This window comes from Oreochromis aureus, linkage group 7 (assembly GCF_013358895.1).
Source record: "Oreochromis aureus strain Israel breed Guangdong linkage group 7, ZZ_aureus, whole genome shotgun sequence".
Taxonomy (NCBI): domain Eukaryota; kingdom Metazoa; phylum Chordata; class Actinopteri; order Cichliformes; family Cichlidae; genus Oreochromis; species Oreochromis aureus.
In genome coordinates, this window is record NC_052948.1 from 62,171,956 (window position 1) to 62,197,002 (window position 25,047).

Genomic DNA, 25,047 nt, shown 5'->3' on the forward strand with positions numbered 1-25,047 from the left:
CTCACAAATATCACTTTTTTTTAATCATTGCTGTCACAAATCCCCTCAAATAATTAGATAATACAAAAAAACTATAAGAACAACAACAACACTGGCCTGTTGTCGTGATGCTCAGTCGAGCTTTTTGAGCTGGGATCAGATTGATGTCAGATATAAATAAATGTTGGATCGGTTAAATATTCAGTCAGGGGGAGGTTTCAGGCCGGAGGAGGTAAGAGGTGGAGAAGGGTGAACCGTGGATGAAGGAGAGTGGCTGTAGGTTTGATGGAATTGGAGGCAGAGGTCGACAATATTGAAATGTGTTCGAGCTGTGTGGTCAGTTTTAAAATGTAGGCGCTGCCCTGTTCAGTCTGTTCGTCCTTCTTTATTTTAGTGCCGCTAAAGCGACATCCTAATTAAATGTTCCCTAATACTCATCTTCTGTAATAATTAAGTTATTTACAGTTGGGTCTGTAATTTTTGGGCACATTTGACACATTTTTCATAAAGCAAGCAATCAAAATGTGATTATATTGTGATTATATATTATACTGAATGTTTTACAGTCTCTAATGAGTCTGAATCATTTATAAAACTCATAAAACCTGTAAAATTGCCTCTTAAATGTTCATTATTTTTAGAAATCTTACTGGTTATCATAAAAATTATATGAACATTAAAATTATCTTTAATAAATGAGATCTTTAGCTTTGCTGCCAGTGCTGCAGCAGAGGGTTCTAGTTTAAACTTAATCAGGTTGATGTAGTTGAACTTGTGGTGGCTTCAGATTGATTTGAGAGACTGTTAGCACCGAGTCGCGTTCATGGGCGCTTTAATTCATCTTCATCCAGGTGTGTTCCAGTGAGAGTTGTTTTAAGGGAAGTGTACTTCAGCTGCTGGTGATTTTGTTTAAGCTCATTCGACAGCTCCTTATGAGAGACCTGTTGGTGTGGCAGCTTCTGGCTGCTCGCTTTCTCTTAGCTCATTAGCTGTTTGTCTTCAGCAGATCTGCAGCAGGCAGAGGCCTCTCTCTGTACACTACAACAGCAGCTTAGAGCAACTAAGACGGGTCCTCTCGCTGTGGCCATTATCTGCTTACTCACAATCACAAGACTGCATCCTCTCGGCTGGTAAAAGTCATCCTGAAGTGCTTTGTAGCCTGCTTACGAAAAAATATAGGGCAGCGAGCTGCTTATAAGTAGATTTTTAAGTGGACAGGATTTGTGAGATGGTAAAAAATGAATTTATGAAAGAGTTTTAATATTGAAAATCAGTACAGATGGCCTGCATTCACCCAGAAGGCTGCGGTGTTGTTGTCTTCTTGTTGCTCATGTTCAGCATTTTAACATAAATTCTTATGTCAACAATTAATCTACTGTTTAGGCCATTTACATGTAAAAGTGTTCCGTTAAGAAAGTGCCACTTTCTTAACGTTTTCAGACAGAAATTTAAAAGTATATTAAATACCAGAAATTTTAAAACGTGTTTAAAAATAAATAAAAAGAGAAGAGATAAGAACGACACGAGAAGTGAGGAAGGAATAAAAACGCGGCCTCGCTGTTCTAAATGGCAGCAGGTCGATGATATTTTCTGTCTCGGCGCCGTCTGCAGCGATTTCCGGAGGATTTTATTTAATTTGCATCAAGACCTTTCCATTCCTTTTTAATGTCACTGAGAACAGTGTTTAAGGTCATGACTTAAATTAATGTAATAGATGAAACAGTTTGTCTTTGTCCACCCGCTACACACACAAACTCGCACAGTCAGAGGATTTGATGCTTGTTTGATCTCAGCTGAAGTGTTTTGTTTTGTTTGCTCTGACTTCCTGTGAATGTTAATACCTATCTTTGCTTGGAATAATGTCTTTGTGCATCTATGCCAGCTGATTGGTTCTTCACTTCTTCTGTTTTGGAAGGGGATGGGGGTTGTTTGTGTCAAATTAATGCTCAGGACTCCATGTGTGGGCTAAGACAGTTTATGGAGGTTTACTTGTGTAGAAAATGTTATTTTTAGGCCTGAATTTCCCCACTGTTGCTTTACAAGATGCTTCACTGTAAAATATGAAGCTTGTTGGGCCTTACATGTGTACTACTGCAGTATTTTTGCAGTTTAACAGGGAAAAGGGAGAAAATTATTAAGTGATTGACGAAGTGAAGTTTCAGAGATTAAAAAAGTAAGCATAAAGACATAAAATACTGCAGGCTTTTGGGCATTAACACAGTACTATCATGGAAAATCAGTGAGTGCTACCTGACCCCCTTAGAATCAGAAGCAAAATGCAAAATTTTACCTTCACAGTATTTGGTGCCTTTTATTTTCATCATGTTTGAACACTCATATCTTCATAAGGACAGGAGATATCTACATGAGATTTTCAGGGCTGAAAAGCAAATTTAATCTCTTTAAAAACTGCAAACAAATCAGTTTTGGTTCAGCACAGTTTGTGTTGTAAATATGATGGCATACCAAGGGTCCAGCCTCTTTGGTCAGCTCCTTGTTTTCTGTGCTCAGACATTGTGATAGACTTTGGGTTTCCCAGTCATTTCTTGCAGGGATATTTTTGTCCCGTTCTCACTCTGCTGACCGGACGAAGCAAATGACAGGAGGGAAAGACGGCCTCCCGAACCCCCAGTGAGTCTCAGTTCTGCTGTTTTCACGCTACGAGATGAACGCAGTCAGAACGGGCTTTTTTGGGGGCGGTGGCAGTGGCGGAGGGGGGTTCTGATATCTTGCCTCTCTACGCCCACCGTGCATACCCTGTAGCCTGCCCACCTCATGTGTGAAAGGCCCAGCTGGCACTCTGCAGGTGTGAGAGTGAGGTTGAGAGCTGCTTTTAGACTCGGTGCATTTTTGTGTCTCCGTCCTGCCCACTGTCAGGGCTGCTGCTGGTGGTTGTGGTTTTGTGTACGTGGTGCAGAAGGAGTCCAGAGGGCGGAGGCTCCAGAGGGCGGAGGCCCCAGAGAGCGAAGGCTCTGCTCCGGCCTGTCCGCTGAGCCTCGTCTTGTTCCTCCGCCCACCTCCATAATTACTAATTAGCACATTAAGGCTGCAGGAACCATGTTTACAACTGGATTGCTGTGTTTGATGAGTTGGCAAAGATCAGAAGCTCCACAGAATCCAATCAGTGCATTTTTGAATTCATTAATTAAAAAAAAGTCAGGATTAGATTTTATTAGCAGTGATGCAAACACTGTACTACAGAGCTGTCCACGTTCCTATCCTCACATCAGAGAGCAGTTTTTGTTTCTTTCCATAAAATCTAATTTATAAAACTGTTGCAATATTTCCCCCTTTTATAATCTTTGAATCATTCAGCTTCCATACTGACATATCATTTAAACAACGGTAAAACACAAGCGTCTTTAACCCGGCTGTGGTGGCACAACACAAGTAAATAAAGCAAATAAAGCAGTGATACCTCAGAAACTGAATTACCGCCTCTGTGCAGCTACTTTAATCTGATCTTTGATTATCCCAAACAAAGCGGGCAGGTTTTACTTTGTGTGAACACTACGCTATAAAAACTGAGAAGGTGCTCAACTGGCAGATACAACAATGTCGTCAACTTGACATCAAAGTTAGAGCCAGTACTCCTCCATATTAAAAGCTAGTTGGTGTTTTGGGCATCTGACTCGGGTATGTCCCGGGTGTGTTTCTGGCATATCCTACTGAGAGGAGGTTCCAGGGTGGATCCAGGACATGCTGGTGAGATTACATCTCTTGCCTGGTTTGGGAACACCTTGTCCTCCACCTAGAATGACTGGAGATAAATGGCTGAGGTAGCTGTGGGTGTGTTTGCATGGACCTGGATATGCAGCCAAAGATGGAATGTCGATTTAATATCAATAAGCAGAAAAATGCTGAATATTGGCCTCAATAATTGGCCTAACAGTACCACTAGCTTTATGTGATTTAGATATCCATTTACTTCCAGGGTTTGTAATGCAACACAAATAAAAAGCAGACTAATGGAATAAAGTTCACCGATGTTCTTGGAGCTGGTCTGTAATTGGACCTGTCGGAGTGGCAAATAAAGCAGTGATACCTCAGCAACTCTGAAACTGAATTACCGCCTCTGTGCAGCTACTTTAATCTGATCTTTGATTATCCCAAACAAAGCGGGCAGGTTTTACTTTGTGTGGATATTTTGTTCCTCAGCCAAGAAGAAGGAAAAAGGTTGCTAAGAAACATCATCCGGTGTTTCTGCGACGCTCCTTTCAGGTTCAGCATTGACATTTGTCTGAAAATGATATTTCCTACTGTTGTGTTCACACCAACAGTGATAATATCTTTATGAACACACACGTGCATGTTAATGTGTAGGCAGCGAGCACTCTGCTTGTTATCAGAAGCTTTGCGGTTTCCTACTGTTGTCTGCATCAGGATGTCATATTTAAGTAGACGTGATGAATGTTGGTGTTTATGAGGGAGCACTCCTCTGCAAATGTTTTCACTGCCACGTGTTTTATGACAAATATAATGGAGCGACGGCGCAATTTATTTAAAATCAAAAATTTTAAATAAAAGATCCATTCTTTTTGCATTGTTGCTCTTGTTTTGTCGTTTACTTTTGGATTTCCTTTACAGCTGTATGGTTTTACTGCCCCCCTCCCCCCTCCCATCAGTTATGGTGGGTTTATTTCAGCTCAAGACAACATGACAGGAAGAGAGAAGGATATGTGTTTAGTGTAAGCAGCTAACGTGGCCAACAATGACATCTGTTGGCTTCTCTCCTACTTTCTGTGGTCACATGAACGACATTTTAATGCAACCAGATTCACAATAAAGCCATTCTCACTTACATACTTTGCATATTTCTTATTGAACAACAGTGTTTAGCATGAAATAATGGCAATAGTCTCCTGTCAACACTAGAATGACCATTTGGATAAAAAGTTTGAAGTCACATGAGGCTAAAGTTTCCTGTTCTTTAAGCAGTGTTTATGAATACATCTCCAGGCTTCTTAAAGGACATTCAAATCTCTTTTTTTGGATGTTGGCTGTCTTTTGTTCTGTTCTCTGTCAAAATGATCCCACACTGGTTCAATAATGTTGACGTCCAGGCTCTGGGGAGGACAATCCATGAATGATACTGTTCCACTATGTGATTTTATCCATAGTGGAACAGTGTTTGGGGTCATCGTGATGTTTAAAAATGGAGCTGTGACCAATCGCAAGCATTCCTGGTGGTATTGGTTAGTGTTTCCATTGTGTTTAATAGAAAGCTGTAAACCAGGGGTGGGCAACTCCAGGCCTCCAGGGCCGGTGTCCTGCAGGTTTTAGCTGTGTCCTTGGATCCAACACAGCCGATTCAAACAGCTAAATTACCTCCTCAACATGTCTTGAAGTTCTCCAGAGGCCTGGTAATGAACTAATCATTTGATTCAGGTGTGCCGACCCAGGGTGAGATCTAAAACCTGCAGGACACCGGCCCTCGAGGGCTGGAGTTGCCCACCCCTGCTCTAGATACTTACTGTTATACCGCTCTCCTGACCAGTTTAACCAAAAATGTCACGTTTGGATTAATTGCTCCAACTGATCTTCAGTCCAGTTCTTGTGTAATCTGACGTGATGTCCACCCTTCCACTCAGAGCTGTAGCTATTGGCTGTCGCTCTGGTGGTAGAGCAGGTCACCTACTAACCGGAAGGTTGGTGGTTTGATTCCAGTCTGCATGCAAAGTATCCTTGGGCAAGATACTAACCCCATGCTGCTCTCCGATGCATCCATCAGAATATGAATGTGTGTGAATGTTAGATAGGAAGCACTTGGAAACAGCTTAGAAGAAAGTGCTGGTGCGAATTGGTGTGAATGTACAAGTTGTATAAAGTGCTCAGAGTAGAAAAGTTCTATATAAGAAGCAGTTCATTTACTTGTTACCGTTTGTGATCTGCCTTCAGTGAATCTTCACAAAATGAATTGAAACTAGTAAAAAGGGTTGTATTGTCTTTTACATGTAGACATAAGACTGGTTCATCCCTTGAGTTAGGAGCCTTTTTTTAATGCTTGAATGATACAAAGGCCTGGGTTAAGCGACTTATCAAACCAAAAACAGGCATTTCTCTGAAAAGGGCGAGGTACTAGGACTGAACTGAAATTAAATGGAAAAATGTCCAACTTTGACAGAACTTCAGAAGTCTTGGAGAACCATATCTTAAGACCAGCTTATTAAAAAGTGGCTTGAGACTTTTGCACAGTATAAAATTGTGTTTTGAATCATCATTCTAGAAATTTTTAAGGGGGCAGTTCGCCAAATGGCAGATGTTAAAAATGTTCCCTGGTGACAGAAAAGGACGACTCTGAAACTTTTTACATTTCAAATAAAATTGTACAGTTTATTTTTACCCTGTAACTCATTTTAAATAGTTCAGGTGCTGGTTTTTTGCAGGTTTTGTGTAGAATCTGTTTCTTAATGGCCACAAACAAGGAAATGCAGTTTTCAGTGAGTATTGCAACACAGACTCACTGAAACCCCCCAACTTCCTTTTCTTCCTAATGATAGTGATGATGATTTTTATTTTGGTCAATGTTTACAGATTTTACTGGTGGTGAGGTTTCACGGTGACACTCCCGAGGGCTGCGTAAATGCAGAAGAACCGAGTTTTGTGTAAATATTGTGGTGTTATTCTGGCTTTTAGAAAACTAATTCTTCAACAGTTATGGCTGAAGCATGACAAAGGAAATTTTAATAGGTGCAATTTCCTGTTTTTAAAGCTCTCTGCTGCTCCTCACTGTGTGATGAGGTGTCAGTGTTTTCTGTGTGAAATCGGAGGTGGTGGTAACGCACACATCAGTCACATTCCTGGCCCAAATACTCTGTCTGCCTGTTTGGTCTAGAGCACATCCTCTGCAGATAGCCGGTTAAAAACTTGAAGAAGCAGTTGAAACTTTAAAGTGGTTGTTTGCACTGGTTAATCTTTAACTGGCCAATAAAAATCCACCACACACAGCTTACAGGATGCAGTTCCTTGTTTGCTCAGGCTGACTGTTTCGATCTGTTTGCTTTCTTCTTGGTTGGCTCATGTCCACTGAAGGGTTTCGTTTGTAACACTTTCTCCTGCTGCGCTTTCTTCACGCACAGCCTGCTTTTGCTGATTCTTGTTTTCTCTCAGCAGTGTATGCAAATGTGTTGAGTTTTAGTTAAGCATTATTTTTACTTGTTTCCAGTAAACAACTACTTTCCTCCCCACTGTTGTCTTGCATGTGAATTTAAACTAAATAACTGAGGTGGTGTCAGAAATGGCCACCCCCCCCTCAGGATTCTCCTTTTCTCTCACATCATGTCATTTTTCTCCTATCTCTTCCTCTCACTCGTTTCCAATTATAGCTCAGCCTCACACCAGCTTCCCCAAGACAAAAGGAGGAGAGCTGATTAAGTTTAATTTAGCTGCAGCTGTTAAATGGGAAGGCAGCTTTAGCAGATTACTCACATTTGGCGAGCGGAGCCTTAAAGCTGGCAAACAAAAAAGCTGAACATCTCAAATATGTGAATGGGTGTGTCTGAGGAGTGGGGAGGGTTTATTTACTCTGGTGTTAGATCACAGTTGTAATGCATGTCCAGCGAGTCTGCAAACTCAGAGATGGATTCAGGTCAGCTGCACGTGAACACTTTTTGAAGCGATCAGAGACAAAGCTGCAGAGATGTCCACATCACTCACATTTTGTTCTGCAACTGTGTGATGGGATGTTTAGCTGTTCAGTCCACCTTTGGTCCGAGTTCGTGTAAAGGAGGGGGTTTTCCCCTTAGCCTAGAAATGGAAGGGAAAAAGTGGAAAAACAAAAGTCCAGCAGTGTTTGATGTGGCGTCAGGCTGTCCAACTCTCTCCAGGTTTCTCCACCCAGCTTTGTACTGCTGTATGTTGACACACACACACACACACACACACACACACTCACACTCACACTCACACTCAACTTTCCAACAAAGCACTGATGGTCAGGAAGTGGGAGAAATATTGAAGTCTTAACGGCTCAAAAAAAGAAAGCAGCTGGACTGCTTTAGGGGGACTTCACAAGACTGCCACGACCTGGATGACTGAGCAGCTACAAAGATGAGAAAGATTAAACCAAACTGGATTTTCTGTCCTTTCTAGTTTGGCAGCATTCATAACATTTAGATAAATTAAACTCAGCTGCTTGTAAAACTAATTTCTTGCGTGTGCTTTCACTATTATGATCTGACAACAAGAACTGTAAGCTCTTAAATCTTTCTCCTGTGTCCAAAACAAAGATCTTTATGGATATAGATAAAAAAATAATAATAAAAAAATCATGTACTCTCTGTGCAATATTTACTTTAATTTTGTATATATTCATTTTGTTTTCTTTTTTTCTTTTATGTTTTACTTTTTTGAGACTTTGATCTTGGTAATACTTTCTTTAAAGATGGAGCACATTTTGGGGTTAACCTTAAACAAAGGCAGATATGAAATGTAAGAGTGAGATCAGAGATCAGATGTGACATATTTGGATGCAAACTATAATGTGGTATTTGGATGTGTCGTATACCACAGCGTTTCCTAAATGCTGACAATACAAACAAAGGCAGTTTAACTTGAACCCTTTATGTGAACCGCACATCTTGATGGAGGGGATTTTTCTGTCTGTGTTCAGACTGCAGTACGTTGTGAATGGTTTGCGTTACTGTGATAATGGCGAGTATCCCTGAAAAGCTCGTTTTCACTTCCTTCTGAAACCAGTTCAATTTTGTGTCTGCCACAGAGGGTAACAGAGGTACAGTCGTGTAAAAAGTGTTTGAAATGGGCGCGTTCCAAAAAAACCCAAAACGGTTAAGCATAGTTTTTAAGATTTTATGCAAGTTTGACCTTATTTGACCTTGACGAAGAGGTCAGATGTCCAAAGTAACGTTGCATTTAGTATCGCCGCATATCATTCCCTGTATCCCCTCTGATTTAACAAAAAAATGAAAAAGCAGAAAAGTGGCATGTGTGGGCTTCTTTATAACGTGTGTATTTTAAGTGAAAACACTGTGTGATAAATGGCTAACAGCATGGCTGACAAGGCAGTAACCAGCGTGGATTCACAGTCATTTTCGCGCTCCTCACGAGACAAGCATTAACCCTGCGCTGGCGATTATGCTTATCTCAGCCGTCCGAAATGAGCCTCCAGAAAGCAGCGGGTGATGTCACCGTAGCCTCATCCATCTTTTCCCCTCTCTGGGGACTGAACTCTGCGATGTGAGAGAGGGAGGGAGATCGCTCTCACTTAGCTTTGTTTTAATTGGTGTCAGTTTGTAGATGCTGCTTGTTTTTCTCGTCCTGCTGTTCTGCGTCAGTCTGGTTCACATTTACAAACTGAGTCATCCCAGTGCTCTTTAAAACTCGACTGTACTATCGTGTACCGTCTCCCCCTCCCCCTCTTCACACTGCACTGTTTGTGTGAAGAGCATTGTCACACCAGTGTGTAAAATACGCTGTAAAAAACAGCACACAAACACACTGGCAGTTTATTCCTAGCTGACTGTGGCTACCATGTGGTAAATGGTCAGAAAGTCTTTGGTCATTTGCAGCACTGTTATTTCACAGACCCACACAGTGAGTTTTCCTCTGGTCGAGGGCGGGGGCAGGAAGTCGGGATGGGTCACCTCGGGTCAAAGCAGAGCTGCAGGAAAATGCCTCAGTGACCGCACTGAAGCAAGAAGCTGAATGCCTGAACGCACCGTCCCACAACTCACAAGATTGCAGTGGATTATGGGATGTTATAGATTGCAAAATTTAAGCCATTAGGTGTCCTCTCTGTTTAGTCTCAGATATTCAGACCCTATAATTAAACTTTCTGAGGAAGCTAAACTTTTTTTTTTTTCTCTTCCTCTTTCAGGACTCTGAAATCGCTACAGAATGCAACCATGTAAGTGTGGGGTTTTTTCTTCTCTCTCTACCCTCACACTTCACCTCCCAGCATGCACTATGATGTTTATGATGCAGTGATTTTCCACTAAAAGTATGCACGAGTTTGGTAATGATTCACATAAACAACCGATAGCCAGCATCAGTACTACTACTTTTTTTCCCCCCAGCCATCCAGAAGTTTGACCAAATGTTTTTCACATTAAATAACAGAAAGACTTTGTAATATAAAATGATTGACATGTTAAAATGGGTTTTTTAAAAATTTTTATTTGGCCTGTTTTTGTTTTTTTGTTTGTTTTTTTTTTCTCCACTCTGTCCTTATTGGTGTAATTGTCATACCTCGTATCTTCTCTCCCCCAGCTGCTGTGGAACTATAAGCTGAACCTGACCACAGACCCAAAGTTTGAGTCTGTAGCGGTGGAGGTCTGCAAGACGACCATCTCTGAGGTCAGTCGCTAAAAACAAATCTCTGCAGCTCAACTTGACGAGCTTCATTCGAGCCTCCAAACGGTCAAAAGAAACATCGGATAAAATGGCAAATTTGGAAGTTTTAAGACAGATGTGATGTTGGAGTTGAGTTTAAAATCAAGAAATAGAGCTGTCAGCAGAGTGTTAAGAAACCGCAGCCAGTTTTTATGTCCAAAATGTAGAAGAGATGTCAGAGGAATCTGAGCCGGGGCTGGTCGGTACTTATGTGTAATACTACAAGGTGGTGGAGTTAGTCTGTGTAACCTTTATTGACCAGTTAAGTCATTAAAGCCGCTTTTCCATTAGTGCCCACTCGGATCGGCAGGTTTTCACTTACAATCGAGTAACGCGTAATAGCAACGCTGCCGAGTGTCCTATGACGTAATTAGTATGTGACACGAACGCTACAACATAGGTGGACGTCGACGATATCCCTGCTGCTCGGTCTGTGGCTTTCCGTCAGACTCGGGGAGCACGGGTTTCAAAAATGGCGGTTTTGATTTTTGTGAACGAGGCGTCACTCGATGAGTCCAGCACGCAGTCTGACATCACATTTGATACCTGTTTGAATTGCTTTGGAACCCCGGCCGAGCAGGTACTATTTTAGTACCTGATACCAGATACGACAACCTATTAGTAACTAGGTACTAATGGAAAACGGGCTTTAGATCACATCGTTAGTAACTCCACGAAAAGTAAGTGTAAATGCGTGACTGGTTTTAATATTAAAGGAGCTGCTAAAAACAAACAAATGTAAAAGACTCTTCTGTTCGTCGCTTTTTAGTTAACGTCTCACTGGTTTGGAACATTCATCCATCACAAATAAATAATAATAATGGCTCAAACGAAGGCAAATGTGTGAATCCACTTTTCTTTTTCCTCCTTTCATCGTCTGCTTGTGTTCAATGCTCTCATTACTGTTGCGGTAGTTTTGTGTTTGTTGGTCTCTGTGCTTTGGGTCAAAATCATACATCATAAACTTTCAGCTGTTTCCTGATCTGGAAATGATGGGTATGTTGAAAATATGAGTGGTTAATTGGATTTTATTTATTTAGTTTTAATTAATGGCTGCAGAGGGACAAACACATTTTTTTTTTGTCATTGAAAGGTTGTTACACAGCACTGAGGAAAAACTGCTTACAGGTATTTCTTTGCAGTCCTGGTGGTTTTCCTTTGGAAGGGCAAAATCTGTTCACGACCCTCACCAATGTAAATCTTAAGTATGAATTACAGTAAAAGGTCCAAATCTCAAAACGATTGGACTGCAGCACCAGGTAGCACGAAGAAAAGCGCACAGAAACAAATAGAGAACTTTTAAAAATGTATTTATTTTTTTCAATGACAATCATGATTTCATTGAAGATATTTGTAGGAAAAAGGCCATTGGTAAATTCAAGTCTAAAAATCAAGCTAAACCTGAGTTAATCAGAAGTGTTCAGACCTTGGTGTTCTGGACAGGTGACATGAGGTGCTTAAAGGCGTGGCAGGTTTATGTTTCAGCTCTCACCGAAGTGTCGCCGTCGCTTTTCTCCACTCAGATTAAAGAATGTGCCGCGGAGGAGCTGGGGAAAGGTTACCTGGTTTCCTGCCTTGTAGATCACCGTGGCAACATCACCGACTACCAGTGCAACCAGTACATCACCAAGATGACCACCATCGTTTTCAGCGACTACCGGCTGATCTGCGGCTTCATGGACAAGTGTCGCGATGACATCAACACGCTGAAATGTGGCAGCATCAGCACCGGAGAGAAGGTGAGGAGAATTGATGTCACGCTTGTTGTGTTTGACTAGTCCTGTTTGGTTATTGGTGGAGAGGCAGCTGATGTGCTTTGGAGCAGGTGGAGTAACATCTGTGTCGCTGACTCGTTGTTTTTGGCTCTTATTTACACTCATGTTGTTAGATGTATAAATAATGGGTTTATATTCAGAAGATTTGATTGATTAGATAATTCTCTACTTTATTTTTCTTCTATTTTTAGGAGATGGAGATGAGATTGTAGAACTTGCAGAAGAAATTATACCTGGTTGTCAGGAATCTTATGTTGATGTGTCCAAAAAAACTGCAGCACCAAATGGACTGCTGCACACACCACAGTTGAATTAGTTTGTGCCAAATGAGCGCTCCCAGATGCCTCAGGATGTGTTTCTGATGCTGGAGGGTGAAATTGTGGTGCGCGACACGATGAATGTTGGGCAATGTTAGCTCACCTCAAATGGAAATCACACAGTTGTAGCAGACTTACAGCAGCGATTTAAAAATGGCAGCCTCTCTGGAGGCGTGTCGACGTGTCAGAGAAGATGACATGAGATCTAACTAAGCTGTAGCTGTACATTGAAGATTGTTTATAGTGCTGCTTGTATTTTTTACCAATCTGCTGGATTTTGGTCGGAGAGCAGATAAAACTCAAAGTGGACTGAGCTCAAATGAGAAAAGAGGAGTTTGTAGCAGCTTGTCAGCGAGCAGAGCGAATCGATCTTCTGCTGAACGTGTTTCCCTGCCACAGAGCTCCATAAGCTCCTCAGACCCAGACTTATTACGGGATATCACGTTGGCACAATTAGAGCTCAGAGCAGATGATTTATCTGTCAGCGGGAGTGCAGTCGGTTTCATTATCAGAAATTTGTCACAGTGCGGCTCTGAGTGGAGATCGGACAGACCATGTTGGCACTTTATTTAACTTCTCGCTCACTGAAACGACACGAGGCAGCATTGTTTATGAACTGATTCTCAAAATGAGATAATGTGTTATTAATTCAGCTTTTAACTTGATGTTAAACTTTAAAATCAAGCTTCAGCTCTTTACTTTAAAATGCTTGACGTTTTTGTAGGGCTGTGAAATTAATCAGAACTTAATTTCAGTCACTATTTGTCTTCCACCTGTTGTTAAAACTAAATGGCTGAGATAAAACGACTGTTTGCACTCTCCTGGATTCCTGAATGTAAAACAATAAAGCCCATCTGGACTCTTATCTAGTCCTTGATCTCGCAGGCTCAAAAGACAAAGGAGGAAGCAAAAACTGAGGAAAAGGAGCGCACGTAGTAGCGAGTAAGCCCATTGTTTTATAGATGAGGTGTTTGTGTGGATTTGGACGGGAAAGCAAACCCTGAGTCTCCTGAGCATTTAGCAGACAAAGAACAAACGTTTTTCAAGAGCAGAAGCACAAAAAGCTGCTGAGACTGTGTGTAGTTTATTTATTTTTTGCAGCTGACCTCTGTATTTGGTGATATCTCACTATATGAGGCGGCCTTACACAGATGTTTTGGCTCTTCGCTGCACCACGAGGACGGCCCGGCTTCTTGTAGATAGCTCGTTGATATCATTTCTTGGCTTATCTGTAGAGTTGACAAAGGAGATGAGGTTTGTGTGTGTCATCGAGAACTGCATGACCCCGTGTGCATGTTCTCTTTGACACATTGCATAATAGATGGAATAAATAAAAATAAACTGGTGCTGTTCAATTCAGTTTACACCAACTCCAGTCAACTTTGAATAAGTATAAAGGAGACGTTTCAAATGCTCTAACTTGGTTTGAGCTCTGTCATGAAATCAATATCCTTAGTATCCTTATTTTCCTATTATATTGTTTTATGTACTTTAATAATGAAGGCTTGTAGAGCAAGGCCACTTTTGACTCACAAACTAAGTGCTCAGCCAGACCGAAAAACAGGAAGTTTTAGTGCACAGGCCTATTAATAGGTAAGACACAGAAAAGAGGAACTTTCCATTTAAGCAATGTTTGAAACTGTGTGACGTGTAAAGTACCAAAATAACACCTGTATGAGACACAGCTTATGATTCTAATGTTAGAGCTCTTGCAACTGGCGTTTGAGCTGTGCAGGGGTCTCTCTCTTCCGGAAGATGATTGAATAAAAAGAAATATAAATGTTTTTAACACACTATGAGTCGGTTTTCTCTGTTCTATCATGGGGACAAAAGGACCGGGGTTTAATACCTCCCACCTTTCCCACAGACTGATATGAGCCTTTACCCACAATGCATTTCTTTTAAGTTTTCTCTGGTAAATGATGAGAAAAAAGGTCAAACATCCATCGAATGCTTGTTTCTGTTCCTCACAGGCAGGAAACTGCTGCACTTGTAATAATTCATGATATTGGGGCACAAAGCTGGAAAAAATAAAGTGTGAATATCTGCTATACTAATGAAGTAATCCAAATTAAAATAGTAGCTGCTGTCTGGAAACGAATCCTTGTCATACTGGAGCTGAGCCACACTGGCAGTAGTAACTGTGGTACCTTTGCCCTCCTCACAGGACGTCCACTCTCAGGGTGAGGTGATCGCCTGTTTGGAAAAAGGTTTGGTTCGTGAAGCCGAGGACCAGACAGGGGCGCACGTCATCAGGGAGGAATGTAAAAAGGCCATCATGAGAGTCGCCGAGCTCTCCTCCGACGACTTCCACCTGGACCGCTACCTGTACTTCTCCTGCAGAGACGACAGAGAACGCTTCTGTGAAAACGTAAGAATCCTTTATTCTAGAGCTAAGAGGATTCTTTTATTTAATTATTTTAAATTGATCAGTAATACTCTACTTTTTTAAAATATTGTATATCCTATTTAAAAAAACCTGCTAAATTTGTATTATTTGTAAGCTGAAGTACCATCTAACTGGGGTCTACTCAAATTAACGTCCCTTTGTTTGAAGATGAGCTAAAATGTGTTTCTCTGAACGTGCAGATTAGTCGAGACTATATGACGTTGGCACGAGAGGTTAACGATCAGAAAAATCCAGATGTTTTTATTTACTTTGAAAGTTAGACTAACCTTTAAAGTGTGAGGGAGAAATTACTTTGTGGACATTAAAATTAAAATGAACTTTACTGGAACACAGAACCTGACAGTATCAACTATCCAACTACATTATTAAATATTATAATGGAAGACATTATTCATTTGTTACTTGTTCAAAAAAAAAAGTTCTTCAGTGATAAACTATAAAGAAAGATTGCATTTTTCCCACATTGGTTTCTTTTCACTGACTCCAGAACTGAATTGAAAGTTGATGTTAAAGACGTCATAGTACTCATTATCTGAGACTGCAGGCTCGTTTGTGGTTCCTGGGACATTTAAAATTAGAATGTGAGGTAGAGCCTTCAGCTTTCAGGCCCCTGTGCTCTGAACCCAGCTCCCAGTTTGGATTCAGCAGACAGCTGCTCTACTTTTTAAGATTAAGCTTCAGTCTTTCTGTTTTTTGATAAAGCCTATAGTTGGTTAGTTAGTTGCCGCCTTCTGTGTCACATGGGATAAAGAGAAGTTGTAGTTGTTACTTCACATTAATAAAGCACCTTAAAATGACTGAATTTGAAAGTTGATGAACTTTTCCCCCTTTTTTAAAATTTTTTTATTTTTATTTTCAGACTCTGGCCGGGGAAGGAAGAGTTTACAAATGCCTCTTCAATCACAAGTTTGAGGATTCCATGTCTGAGAGGGTGAGTGCCATTTACTGTTATTTACAGAGAGTTTTTTTTGCTCTACGAAATACTTAAAATGAAGCTTTTCCATCTCCAGGTGAGGGGAAAAAAGTCTTATAGCATTGATGGTTACAGAACAATAAAGTGTACAAATTGTGATGCATACAGCCTTCTTGCAGATTAAAAATCAGACTCGATGAGCATTCGGTTGTGTAATAAGTTTCTGTGTATGTTGTGTGTCATCAGTGCCGCGAGGCGCTGACCACCAGACAGAAGCTGATTGCTCAGGACTACAAGGTCAGCTACTCGCTGGCCAAAGCCTGCAAGTCGGACCTGAGGAAGTACCACTGCAACGTGGACACCAGCTTGCCCCGAGCGAGGGAAGCTCGCCTGTCCTACCTTCTGCTGTGTCTGGAGTCGGCCGTGCATCGAGGTGAGCAGACCTCTATCTGTCGCTCTCGGCTCCAGCAACTAATTAAATGTCCCTTTTTGTTTGTGTGGCACTCAGAGGCCACTGAGAGCTCAATTACATGTCAGCCACTGCTCTGTTTTTTTTCCACTACGAACCTGCTCCTGTTTATTTTTGCTGAAGACTAGTCTAAGGCAGACAAAGTCAAACTGTCAAGTTTGTGTGAAGGTACAAGGTTAGCTTCATTTAACCTCAGAAGTCAGTTTCCAGGTTGGTTCCTCAAGTTGTTTTTTGTGACGTGTTTGAATATTTTGTGCTTAAACAAGATACCACAGCTACAGTGTGTGTGTGTGCGTGTGCGTTTCAGGTCGTGTGGTCAGCGGCGAGTGTCAGGGTGAGATGATGGATTACAGGCGGATGCTGATGGAGGATTTCTCTCTGAGTCCTGAGATCGTGCTGCACTGTCGCAGTGAGATTGAGAGTCACTGCTCCGGTCTGCACCGCAAAGGACGAACGCTGCACTGCCTAATGAGGGTCGGCCGAGGAGACATGGGCGCCATCGATCCTAGCTGTCAGAAGGCGGTGAGATGGCAATTATAATATTCACTGTATGGTTACAGAAACATTTTCATAGATATCACTTTACAGATTTACCTGCATGAACACAACTCTGTTTGACCTGCGCCCATCATATTCCTACATGTCCCAGAATGTAGTAATGTCTTGCTTACACGTTTTGATTTTATTATGATATTTTTTCCATCCACAGCTGCAAACATTGATCCAGGAAGCCGACCCCGGAGCAGACTACCGCATCGATCGAGCGCTTAACGAGGCCTGTGAGTCTGTCATCCAGACTGCCTGCAAACACATCCGCAGTGGCGACCCCATGTGAGTCCCCGTGGAGGGAGAGGGATCCAGCAAATAGAAATCATAAAATTTGGCACAGTAGAAGAAATTGCAATGATCGCACCTGGTGTATGATCATGTGGATAAAACCTGAAGAAGAACCGATCTTTCAAGGTCTTATGGCTGCTGTGCCGTGTGGATGAGATGTGAATCTGTTTCTGTTTCCTCATCCTGCAGGATCCTGTCGTGTCTCATGGAACATCTGTACACTGAGAAGATGGTGGAGGACTGCGAGCACAGACTGCTGGAGCTGCAGTACTTCATCGCCAGAGACTGGAAGTAAGTCCTGCCAACAGGCTGAAGAAAAAGTCTATTTTCGACATAATTGAGGTTCAGATAATCATCTTCAATTTAGTATATCAGTTTATTGGTATTTGGTAATTGATCATTTTAGTTGTATTGCATTTTAACAAGGCTGCTGTAAAAGTATTCCTGGTTAGTTGATTGCCTCTATTTAATACTGCGACCATAGATGGTATAAAAAACACTTGTTTGTAAAGTGCTGATTGGAAGCCTTGAGATGAGGAGTTTTGCTGTTGCCATCTGCTTCGAAGTTAAAGTTGACAAATGAGGATCTGAGGTGTTTGCTAACGACTTATTTGCTAACTTAATGTTTTATTTGCTATGATATGCAATGAGTGACTGAGCCCATAAAGTCAGCAGGGAGGTGTTTAGACAGGGTGGTTTTTCTCATAGATGTCTGTGGGACTGGAAGGATTTTTACAACCACAGGCACCGCCCCCTAGTGGTTATTTAAAAAAGAAAAAAGAAAAAAAAAGAAGTAGGTTTAAGGCAGTTCTGCATTGGTTTTACGTTTCAGAGCCAGGATCTTCGTCTATCTTTTATTTCGTCTGTGCTTTTGCCCCAAAGACACAGCTCCAGGTATTAATCTGCCTGTCACACCCTGTGTCGCTGCTTAGGTTGGATCCGATCCTGTACAAGAAATGTCAGTCGGATGCATCCCGACTCTGCCACACTCACGGCTGGAATGAGACCAGCGAGTTGATGCCGCCTGGTGCCATTTTCTCGTGCCTGTACCGCCACGCCTACCGCTCTCTGGAGCAGGGACGAAGGGTGAGTCTCTGCCGTTGATTTAATCTAATGATTAAATGTGAAGACTACAGGACTTGGAGATCTCCAAGCGCTGTTTTAGATTCGTTAATAGAACAGTTTGTTTCAGGAGAGGTAACTGTAAAGCACAGAAACCTGGCTTGCAGGGCATTCATGCAGCCATAGGAGCTCTGTATTTACATTAGGAAAGTAGACTAATTTTATAAAGAGAATGTGCTCTGTGGCTCAGTGAAGTGTTGCCTTAATTGTGGCACTGCTTACACTGTAGCAGCAGTATTGCAATTAATACAGTGTTAATTTTGTTTTCAAATGACCACTGCAATTTGGACATTTTTATGCCAAATAAGCGATTTACAGGGGGAACGTTTTGTATACTCCCAGTGGCTTGAAAGGCCTCTGAATTCAAATTAGTTAAAAGTGCATTTTTACAGTTTAGGCTTTTTAAATAAAAGGTCATTTAAGTTGCTGAAATCTTCCTTGCTTTAAGTTTTCAGTGTCTGCACAGCTGTTTCTGTTTTTGTTCTCAAGGTTGTGACTTATCTGTAGGCTCAGCCTAAAAGTGCAGATACATTTCAGGCTCACAGAAGATAAACAATTGTTTAGTCTGATGAATTTCTGCCAAATGTGAAAAATACTGGAAATGTTTGCGGTTTGAAGGAGGTGAAGACAGCTGTGACGAATTAAGATGAAGTGACTTTAATCTTTATTTAATATAAGCGCACGAAGGTGCTTTAAGCCTGAACTGACAGCAACTTGCATGTGTGAAGAGGTAAATGTAAGGTGACATATATATATATATACGGGAAGTCTCTGACCACAGAATGCTCTCGTAGTTCCCCAGTGGTGAGTCTGAAGCGGAAAACCACGGTTCGATGGTGAGTACCTCTTACTGCTGCTGATCTTATGATGCTGCTCGCAGAAATCGCATCTTGGATGATCACTGGTGGTTTGTAGAGGAGAAGTGATTGTGCTGGATAATTCCCACCCACTCTCAGTGCATGTGGGAGCTGGCTTTTAATTGCTGAAGTGAGCTGCTGAACCCTGAAGTGAAGAATCAATATGACGATCCACTTACGGAAATCTTGGTGATGCTGATGATTCAGCTGCAGCAAAATTAAGCCTTTGATTAAAATAAGCAGTGTAGCAAACGCTTGCTGTATTTAAAGTGATACTCCACCCAAAATGTGTTGTTCCAGTCCCGCCGAGGCTTGTAACAAGTTGTGTGAAATTAGTTAAACACCCTATGATGCTAAAGAGAGAACCTTGCTAATCAAATTACCCTCTGTGTAGCATCTGGCAATGGTGAGGAGGAAGAATTCCCTTTTGACAGGAAGAAACGTCCATGAGAACCAGGAAGTTGTAAAACGCTGCAGTTCGTAGAATGTCCACTTGAGGCTTGAGTGTAGAGTCAGTCCCCATAGACTAAACATGTTGTAAACATGTTTACAACCTGCTGCAAAAAATGTTTTGGCCTGTATGGGAAGTTTCACACACCTTGAGCAGGTGTCTGTGCTCTAGCGGTCATTAATATCAATGCATTTTAGTAACCTGGGAATGTGCAGCTGCAGTACAAGTACGGACTAGAGAAATACAGTGTGACACAATCAATAAATAGCTTTTTAAAGAGCTCAAATATCACAAAGACCTGTATACAGTGCAATGCAGTGCAAGGCTGATAACGAAGACTTGATTAGTAGAAAGGCAGTGCTACTCTCCGCCATTGTCGTCTTTGTTAATGAGAAGTAAATGGAGGGCGAAAAACAAGTGCCACAGAAGTATTAATGTTTAATGTCCATATCACACTTTTTAATTTTATCTGTTAATATTGAACTAAACTTACAAATCTAAAGGCTTTTGAGGATTAAATGTGACGGACAGACGCACTGAAAGTCTTGGGTGGAGTATCATTTTACAGTGTCCGTGACTAATAACAGCTGATACTTTGGTGGGTAATTTAATGACGATGTCGTCATCCTCCTCCTCCTCCTGCAGCTCTCCCGGGACTGCAAGGTGGAGGTGCAGAGGATTCTCCACCAGAGGGCGCTGGATGTGAAGCTGGACCCTGAGCTGCAGAGACGCTGCATGACCGATCTGGGGAAGTGGTGTAGCGAGAAAACGGAGGCTGGGCAGGAGCTGGAGTGCCTGCAGGACCACCTAGACGACCTGGTTGCTGACTGCAAGGAGGTGGTGGGAAACCTGACCGAGCTGGAGTCAGAGGTTAGCTTGTCTCCGTACACTGCAGTTCCTTTAAAGCGTACAACGTGCAAAACATTAGGCACAAACATGAGACAACTGATGTTTCCAAGGCTCATTTGAGGCATTAAAACTAGTAAAATCAAAGGAAGTAAGGGCTTGAAACGATTTTTGCATAAATTTGCTGTATGTAGTTAAATGATAGATGATTAAAGACTTGGCCCTTTTTATAGGTGTTTATAAACCAGTTTCCAGTTGTCTGAAAAGTTGTATTATTTGCACTGAAGCAGGTGGGGCATCAACATGATAATTAACTCCTCAGTACAGTACGCAGACATTTTGGACTGAAATAGTGAGTTTGAGCTGTCCTACTCTGGTAAAAGCAGGTTAACCTGAACTGACTGAAGTCATTTTATTGGGTTTGTGGTTTCCATCTGCAGGATATTCAGATTGAGGCGCTGCTGATGAGAGCTTGTGATCCCGTCATTCAGGCCCACTGCCATGTAAGTATGAACTGATGAGCACATCTTCCTTCAAGCTTCAATTCTTTGGGCATTTTCTGTGTTTTTTGGTTGAATATACTAAGTTTGGTTGAGAATCTACAACAGCCTCCAAGCAAACTGATGTTCCTGTGACTGAAGCTGCGGTGGGTAACGTTTTTCCTTAGCGGGTCTGAAGTCCTGCCAAGGAGGATATTTTGCAGTTCAGTTAATTTTTTTTTTTTTTTTTGCATATGTAACAGCAAATTTAAATTTTCTCTTGTGGACAGTCCCCACGCTATTATTTTGAAAATTCTCTGCAAACTAACAGTCTCCAGCCTTTCACAACTCATGTTTTCCTTCCAGTAGGTTAATCTTTTCACAGTTGTGAGACAGTCAATTCCAAACCTCCCCTCTTATTTGTCGCCACAGATGTGTTCTCTGGTTTATTAATATATATATGTGCTTCTCCTTTTGTGCCCCCCTGAAGTTACAACTTTTGACTTCTTAAAGGGGTTATTTGTTTGTTTTTAGGATGTTGGGGGCTGGACTGAGATGGTCCCTGACCTGGGTTTTCCCATGTGTGGTCTAAGTTCTTGACCACAAAACAAAATTTCAAAGTTTCTGTGTTTGGCCAAAGCTGGCTCAACACGAAGAGCTCGCTGAACTTTGCTAAAATGCTCATGAACCAGTTCTCGTCACAGGTTATTTTTGATCAGATGAATAAGAAGGTGACTTTTATCTTTTAACTCACTTGAACCATCTTGCATTTATGCAGTGTGCAGGAAATTATTAAGGCACTTTAGAGGTGAAGCACATTTTTCACAGCTCTTTCAAAGCATCTTCTGCTAAATACAGCATGTAGATTACTTTTGTCAGCTTCAACATATTTCAGAGGAAGTTGTCGCTGATTTCGGTCTTCCTTCTCTTTCTCTCTGTCCGCCTGGCAGGAGGTGGCTGATAACCAGATCGACTCTGGTGATCTGATGGATTGTTTGGTTCAGAACAAACACCAGAAGGAGATGAATGAGAAGTGTGCCGTGGGAGTGACACACTTCCAGCTGGTGAGCAGACTAATGGAAATGTGTTGGCGCAGGAGTAGAAGAAGAATGAGCTCCTAATGTTTTGTTATGCAAAATCTTATCAGTTTAAAAATGCTGTAATATTTCTGCAGCTTCTTGAATTCAGTAATAACCAACTGCTCTGACTGCCCTTCTGCCCGTCCACAGATTCAGGTTAAAGATTTCCGTTTCTCCTACAAGTTCAAGACAGCCTGCAAGGAAGACGTCCTCAAACTGTGTCCCAACATCAAGAAGAAGTAAGACACACGCAGAATTGAGCAAAATCAGCCATAGAAGTTATCGCAAATACAAAAAGCACCAGTATTTCCAACAGTTGACTGGACATGTGACCATAAAATATGAATCTACTGTCTGACTGGGTTTTTTTTTTTTCGTCTAAACATAGTGTCAATTTTTTAGGTGTTTGTGTTAGTGGTGTCCAGTCAGATACTCACAGTCCTGTTAGCCCTGCTGAGGTTTCCAGCTCACTGTGTTTCAGAGTGTGACCGATGGCTGAATTATACTGTGAGCTGCCAGCAGCCTTTTTCCATCCAGCAGTCCAAACACTGAGGACAGTTTCACAATATGATGTAGGATATTTTTTAAAGGAAATTATCTGGATTCACGAGCCTTAGAACCACACCCAGCACTGCTCTGTGATCACTTCTAAGTTGTTGTTTCTGGGTTTGAGAATGTAAATGTTGTAGAAACTTAAGATTATAACACTACAGTTGGTGGAAATGTATATTTTTGCAGTGATGTTGACCACTCAAAGCTCCTTATACTCCATGCTACATTCACAGAGATCTTTATTCTATGCATTGGAGCCATTTAACTGCATTGCATAATTAGTTATGGTCTATTTGGTGTCTTGTGGTGATGATGATACTCACGTCCATTTGATGTCTGTGAAAACTAAATACAGTGACGTATGTTTATGCTGTCAGCTGGATTTTATTGCCACTTCTGGTTTTGGTTACTTTTTTTGCTCCAAAGCTTTTGCTTTTGTGATAAATCATAATGCTCAAGTCATGATGATGAAAAAAGAGCCTTTAAGGTTTGCAAGTGTGAACCTGTGGATAGATCTTTACTGGTTTCCTGCAGTTTGTCTTCACATCACTGAGGGTCTCTCAAGCAGTCTGTTGCTCACTGGATCTTCTCACCTCTGTCACATGGCAGACATGCTGCAGGCCAGCAGGGGTTTGCAGTTAATATTGAAAGATGGGTTTTAGACAGGATAATCTGAACATAGTGCTGGATTTGCAGACCCACTTCAGTGTCTGTTGCATAGGTCTGTTTTTTTTTCTACATACAATATAGGTTGAAAAGTGGGCTTCAACAGGAAGTTCACCGAGGGGGGAAAATTTCACCACTAGATGTCAGATTGCAGATTGCAGCTAACTGAACTCTGCTATCTTAGTCTTCCCGATTGAAGTGCGTAGTCTAGTTACGGTGGCTGCTCTAGGACAAATAGCTTTGGCTGCCATTCATCTGTAGTGAGTGCTGGCTGCCAGTTCGCTGTTTACATCAACTGCTGTCTATTCACTCTGGAGGAGGCTGTAGAACGAGTGTATGTAAGATCGGTGGATCTTGGACACTTGGAATTGGACATTAATGTATATTTTTCCTATTAAATGAACTCAGAAAATGACCGACTGCACCTTTTTAAAGATGAAAGAAGCAGTAAGAGACGTACAGGCAGCAGCTGCAGTGGACAACTAATTATTTACCCCTCTGTTTCACTTTGAAGCTGTTGAAGCCCACTTTACCAACTGTTGTTCTAAATGTGTTGACACTGCCCCCTGGTGACAGTACACACCTACAACATGTAGCTGTAACTTGGTGTGAAAGCTTTGGGTTGGACAAATTCACACCCATGCTGGCCACTAAACTCCACTCTGTCTGTCCAGCTGTGGTTTCCCCCAAAAACGTATTTGGTGTAATTTGCTTAATCAAGCTTCGCTGTTACTCTGCAGTTTATTCTAAGACAGATCTCTCTACTTCTTTTTTTTTTTTTTTTTTTTTTTTTTTTTTTAACAAATTAAAACTTTAAATTGGACACTTTCTTCTTTTCCTTACTTTTTTCTCATCTGCTGCTCTAGTAGGTGGCGATTAATATGAAGCATGGCCAAAGTTTCGCTCGCACTGCGTCGTGTCGTCCTGTGTTGTTAATACTGAATCCGACTGGTCGGGTGAACCTGTGACTTCCTGTCGTTGTCAGGGTGGACGTCGTGATCTGCCTCAGCACCACCGTGAGAAACGACACCCTGCAGGACGCCAAGGAGCAGCGAGTGTCTGTCAAGTGTCGTAAACAGCTGCGGGTGGAGGAGGTGGAGATGGTATGTTCGCTTGCTCTCTGTCACAGTCGGGCAGTGTAACGTCCTCAGGTTTGCTGTCAGTTAGCGAGATACCGCCCAGAAACGTATGAAACAGCCCAACATGATGTTAAAAGAAATGATTTTAGAACCTTTATTTTTAGGCTAAACATGCTTGGTTTCTGTGAGTTTATAAAAGAGATTTAAGAGATTTAACCCGTGTTTGTAAAAACAGTTAAAATATATTTCTTTATCAGAATGCATGTGGAAATGATTCCAGTTCACAGGAACAGCAGCTGCAGTTTTATAACACCTTTTTGTGCAGCACATCACACATGACTGACAAACCCAATAAGACACAAGAAAGTGAAGAAAAATGGTCTAGAAGCAGTTAAAAAGAAATGAAATATAAAGTAATGGTTGGAAAAAGTGTTAAGAAAACAAAACTGCAATATATAATGATAGAAAACATGCAGAACAAAGACTTAGGAAGCCAAAACATTAAGATAAAATAACACGTTGATACCCTGATGTCAGTAGATGCGTATTGAAATGTAAGTAAAGTAAACTGAGATGAGCAGATCTAGTTTATGTTCCATTCACTTTTCCAATCCTGGAGTAAAAAGTAGCATCATAAAGCGAGCAGAGATCCTTCATATCTTTAAAGTTTTTATGTTGTGTCTGTGTTTCCTTTAAATTCTCCAAATCTGCCTCAAACGTCTGCAGTCAGAGGACATCCGTCTGGAACCGGAGCTGTACGACTCCTGTAAGACGGACATCAACAAGCTGTGTCAGAACGTGGCCTTTGGGAATGCACAGGTCAGCACGCACGCACGCACGCACGCACACACACACACACACACACT

General features: G+C 41.6%; 1 protein-coding gene across 5 annotated transcripts in view; it reads left to right on the forward strand.

Moving 5' to 3' along the window:
• The window catches only part of LOC116325248 (Golgi apparatus protein 1-like), a 36,447-nt gene that overhangs the window by 3,123 nt on the left and 8,277 nt on the right, over nucleotides 1-25,047 (forward strand). For 4 of the 5 annotated variants that reach the window (XR_005613820.1, XM_039615053.1, XM_031746084.2 and 1 more), the window contains exons 2-18: nucleotides 9,815-9,844; nucleotides 10,207-10,293; nucleotides 11,853-12,068; nucleotides 14,589-14,792; nucleotides 15,691-15,762; nucleotides 15,991-16,177; nucleotides 16,521-16,735; nucleotides 16,923-17,044; nucleotides 17,240-17,341; nucleotides 17,983-18,136; nucleotides 18,967-19,008; nucleotides 20,126-20,350; nucleotides 20,767-20,829; nucleotides 21,756-21,869; nucleotides 22,035-22,123; nucleotides 24,088-24,205; nucleotides 24,908-25,000. Coding sequence is in view for 4 of the 5 variants with exons in the window: in XM_039615053.1 (XP_039470987.1) it covers nucleotides 9,815-9,844; nucleotides 10,207-10,293; nucleotides 11,853-12,068; nucleotides 14,589-14,792; nucleotides 15,691-15,762; nucleotides 15,991-16,177; nucleotides 16,521-16,735; nucleotides 16,923-17,044; nucleotides 17,240-17,341; nucleotides 17,983-18,136; nucleotides 18,967-19,008; nucleotides 20,126-20,350; nucleotides 20,767-20,829; nucleotides 21,756-21,869; nucleotides 22,035-22,123; nucleotides 24,088-24,205; nucleotides 24,908-25,000 (2,133 nt within the window). In the remaining variant the exon portion in view is untranslated. The remainder of the gene's footprint in view (nucleotides 1-9,814; nucleotides 9,845-10,206; nucleotides 10,294-11,852; nucleotides 12,069-14,588; nucleotides 14,793-15,690; nucleotides 15,763-15,990; nucleotides 16,178-16,520; nucleotides 16,736-16,922; nucleotides 17,045-17,239; nucleotides 17,342-17,982; nucleotides 18,137-18,966; nucleotides 19,009-20,125; nucleotides 20,351-20,766; nucleotides 20,830-21,755; nucleotides 21,870-22,034; nucleotides 22,124-24,087; nucleotides 24,206-24,907; nucleotides 25,001-25,047) is intronic. The other variant, XM_039615054.1, reaches the window with a different exon arrangement.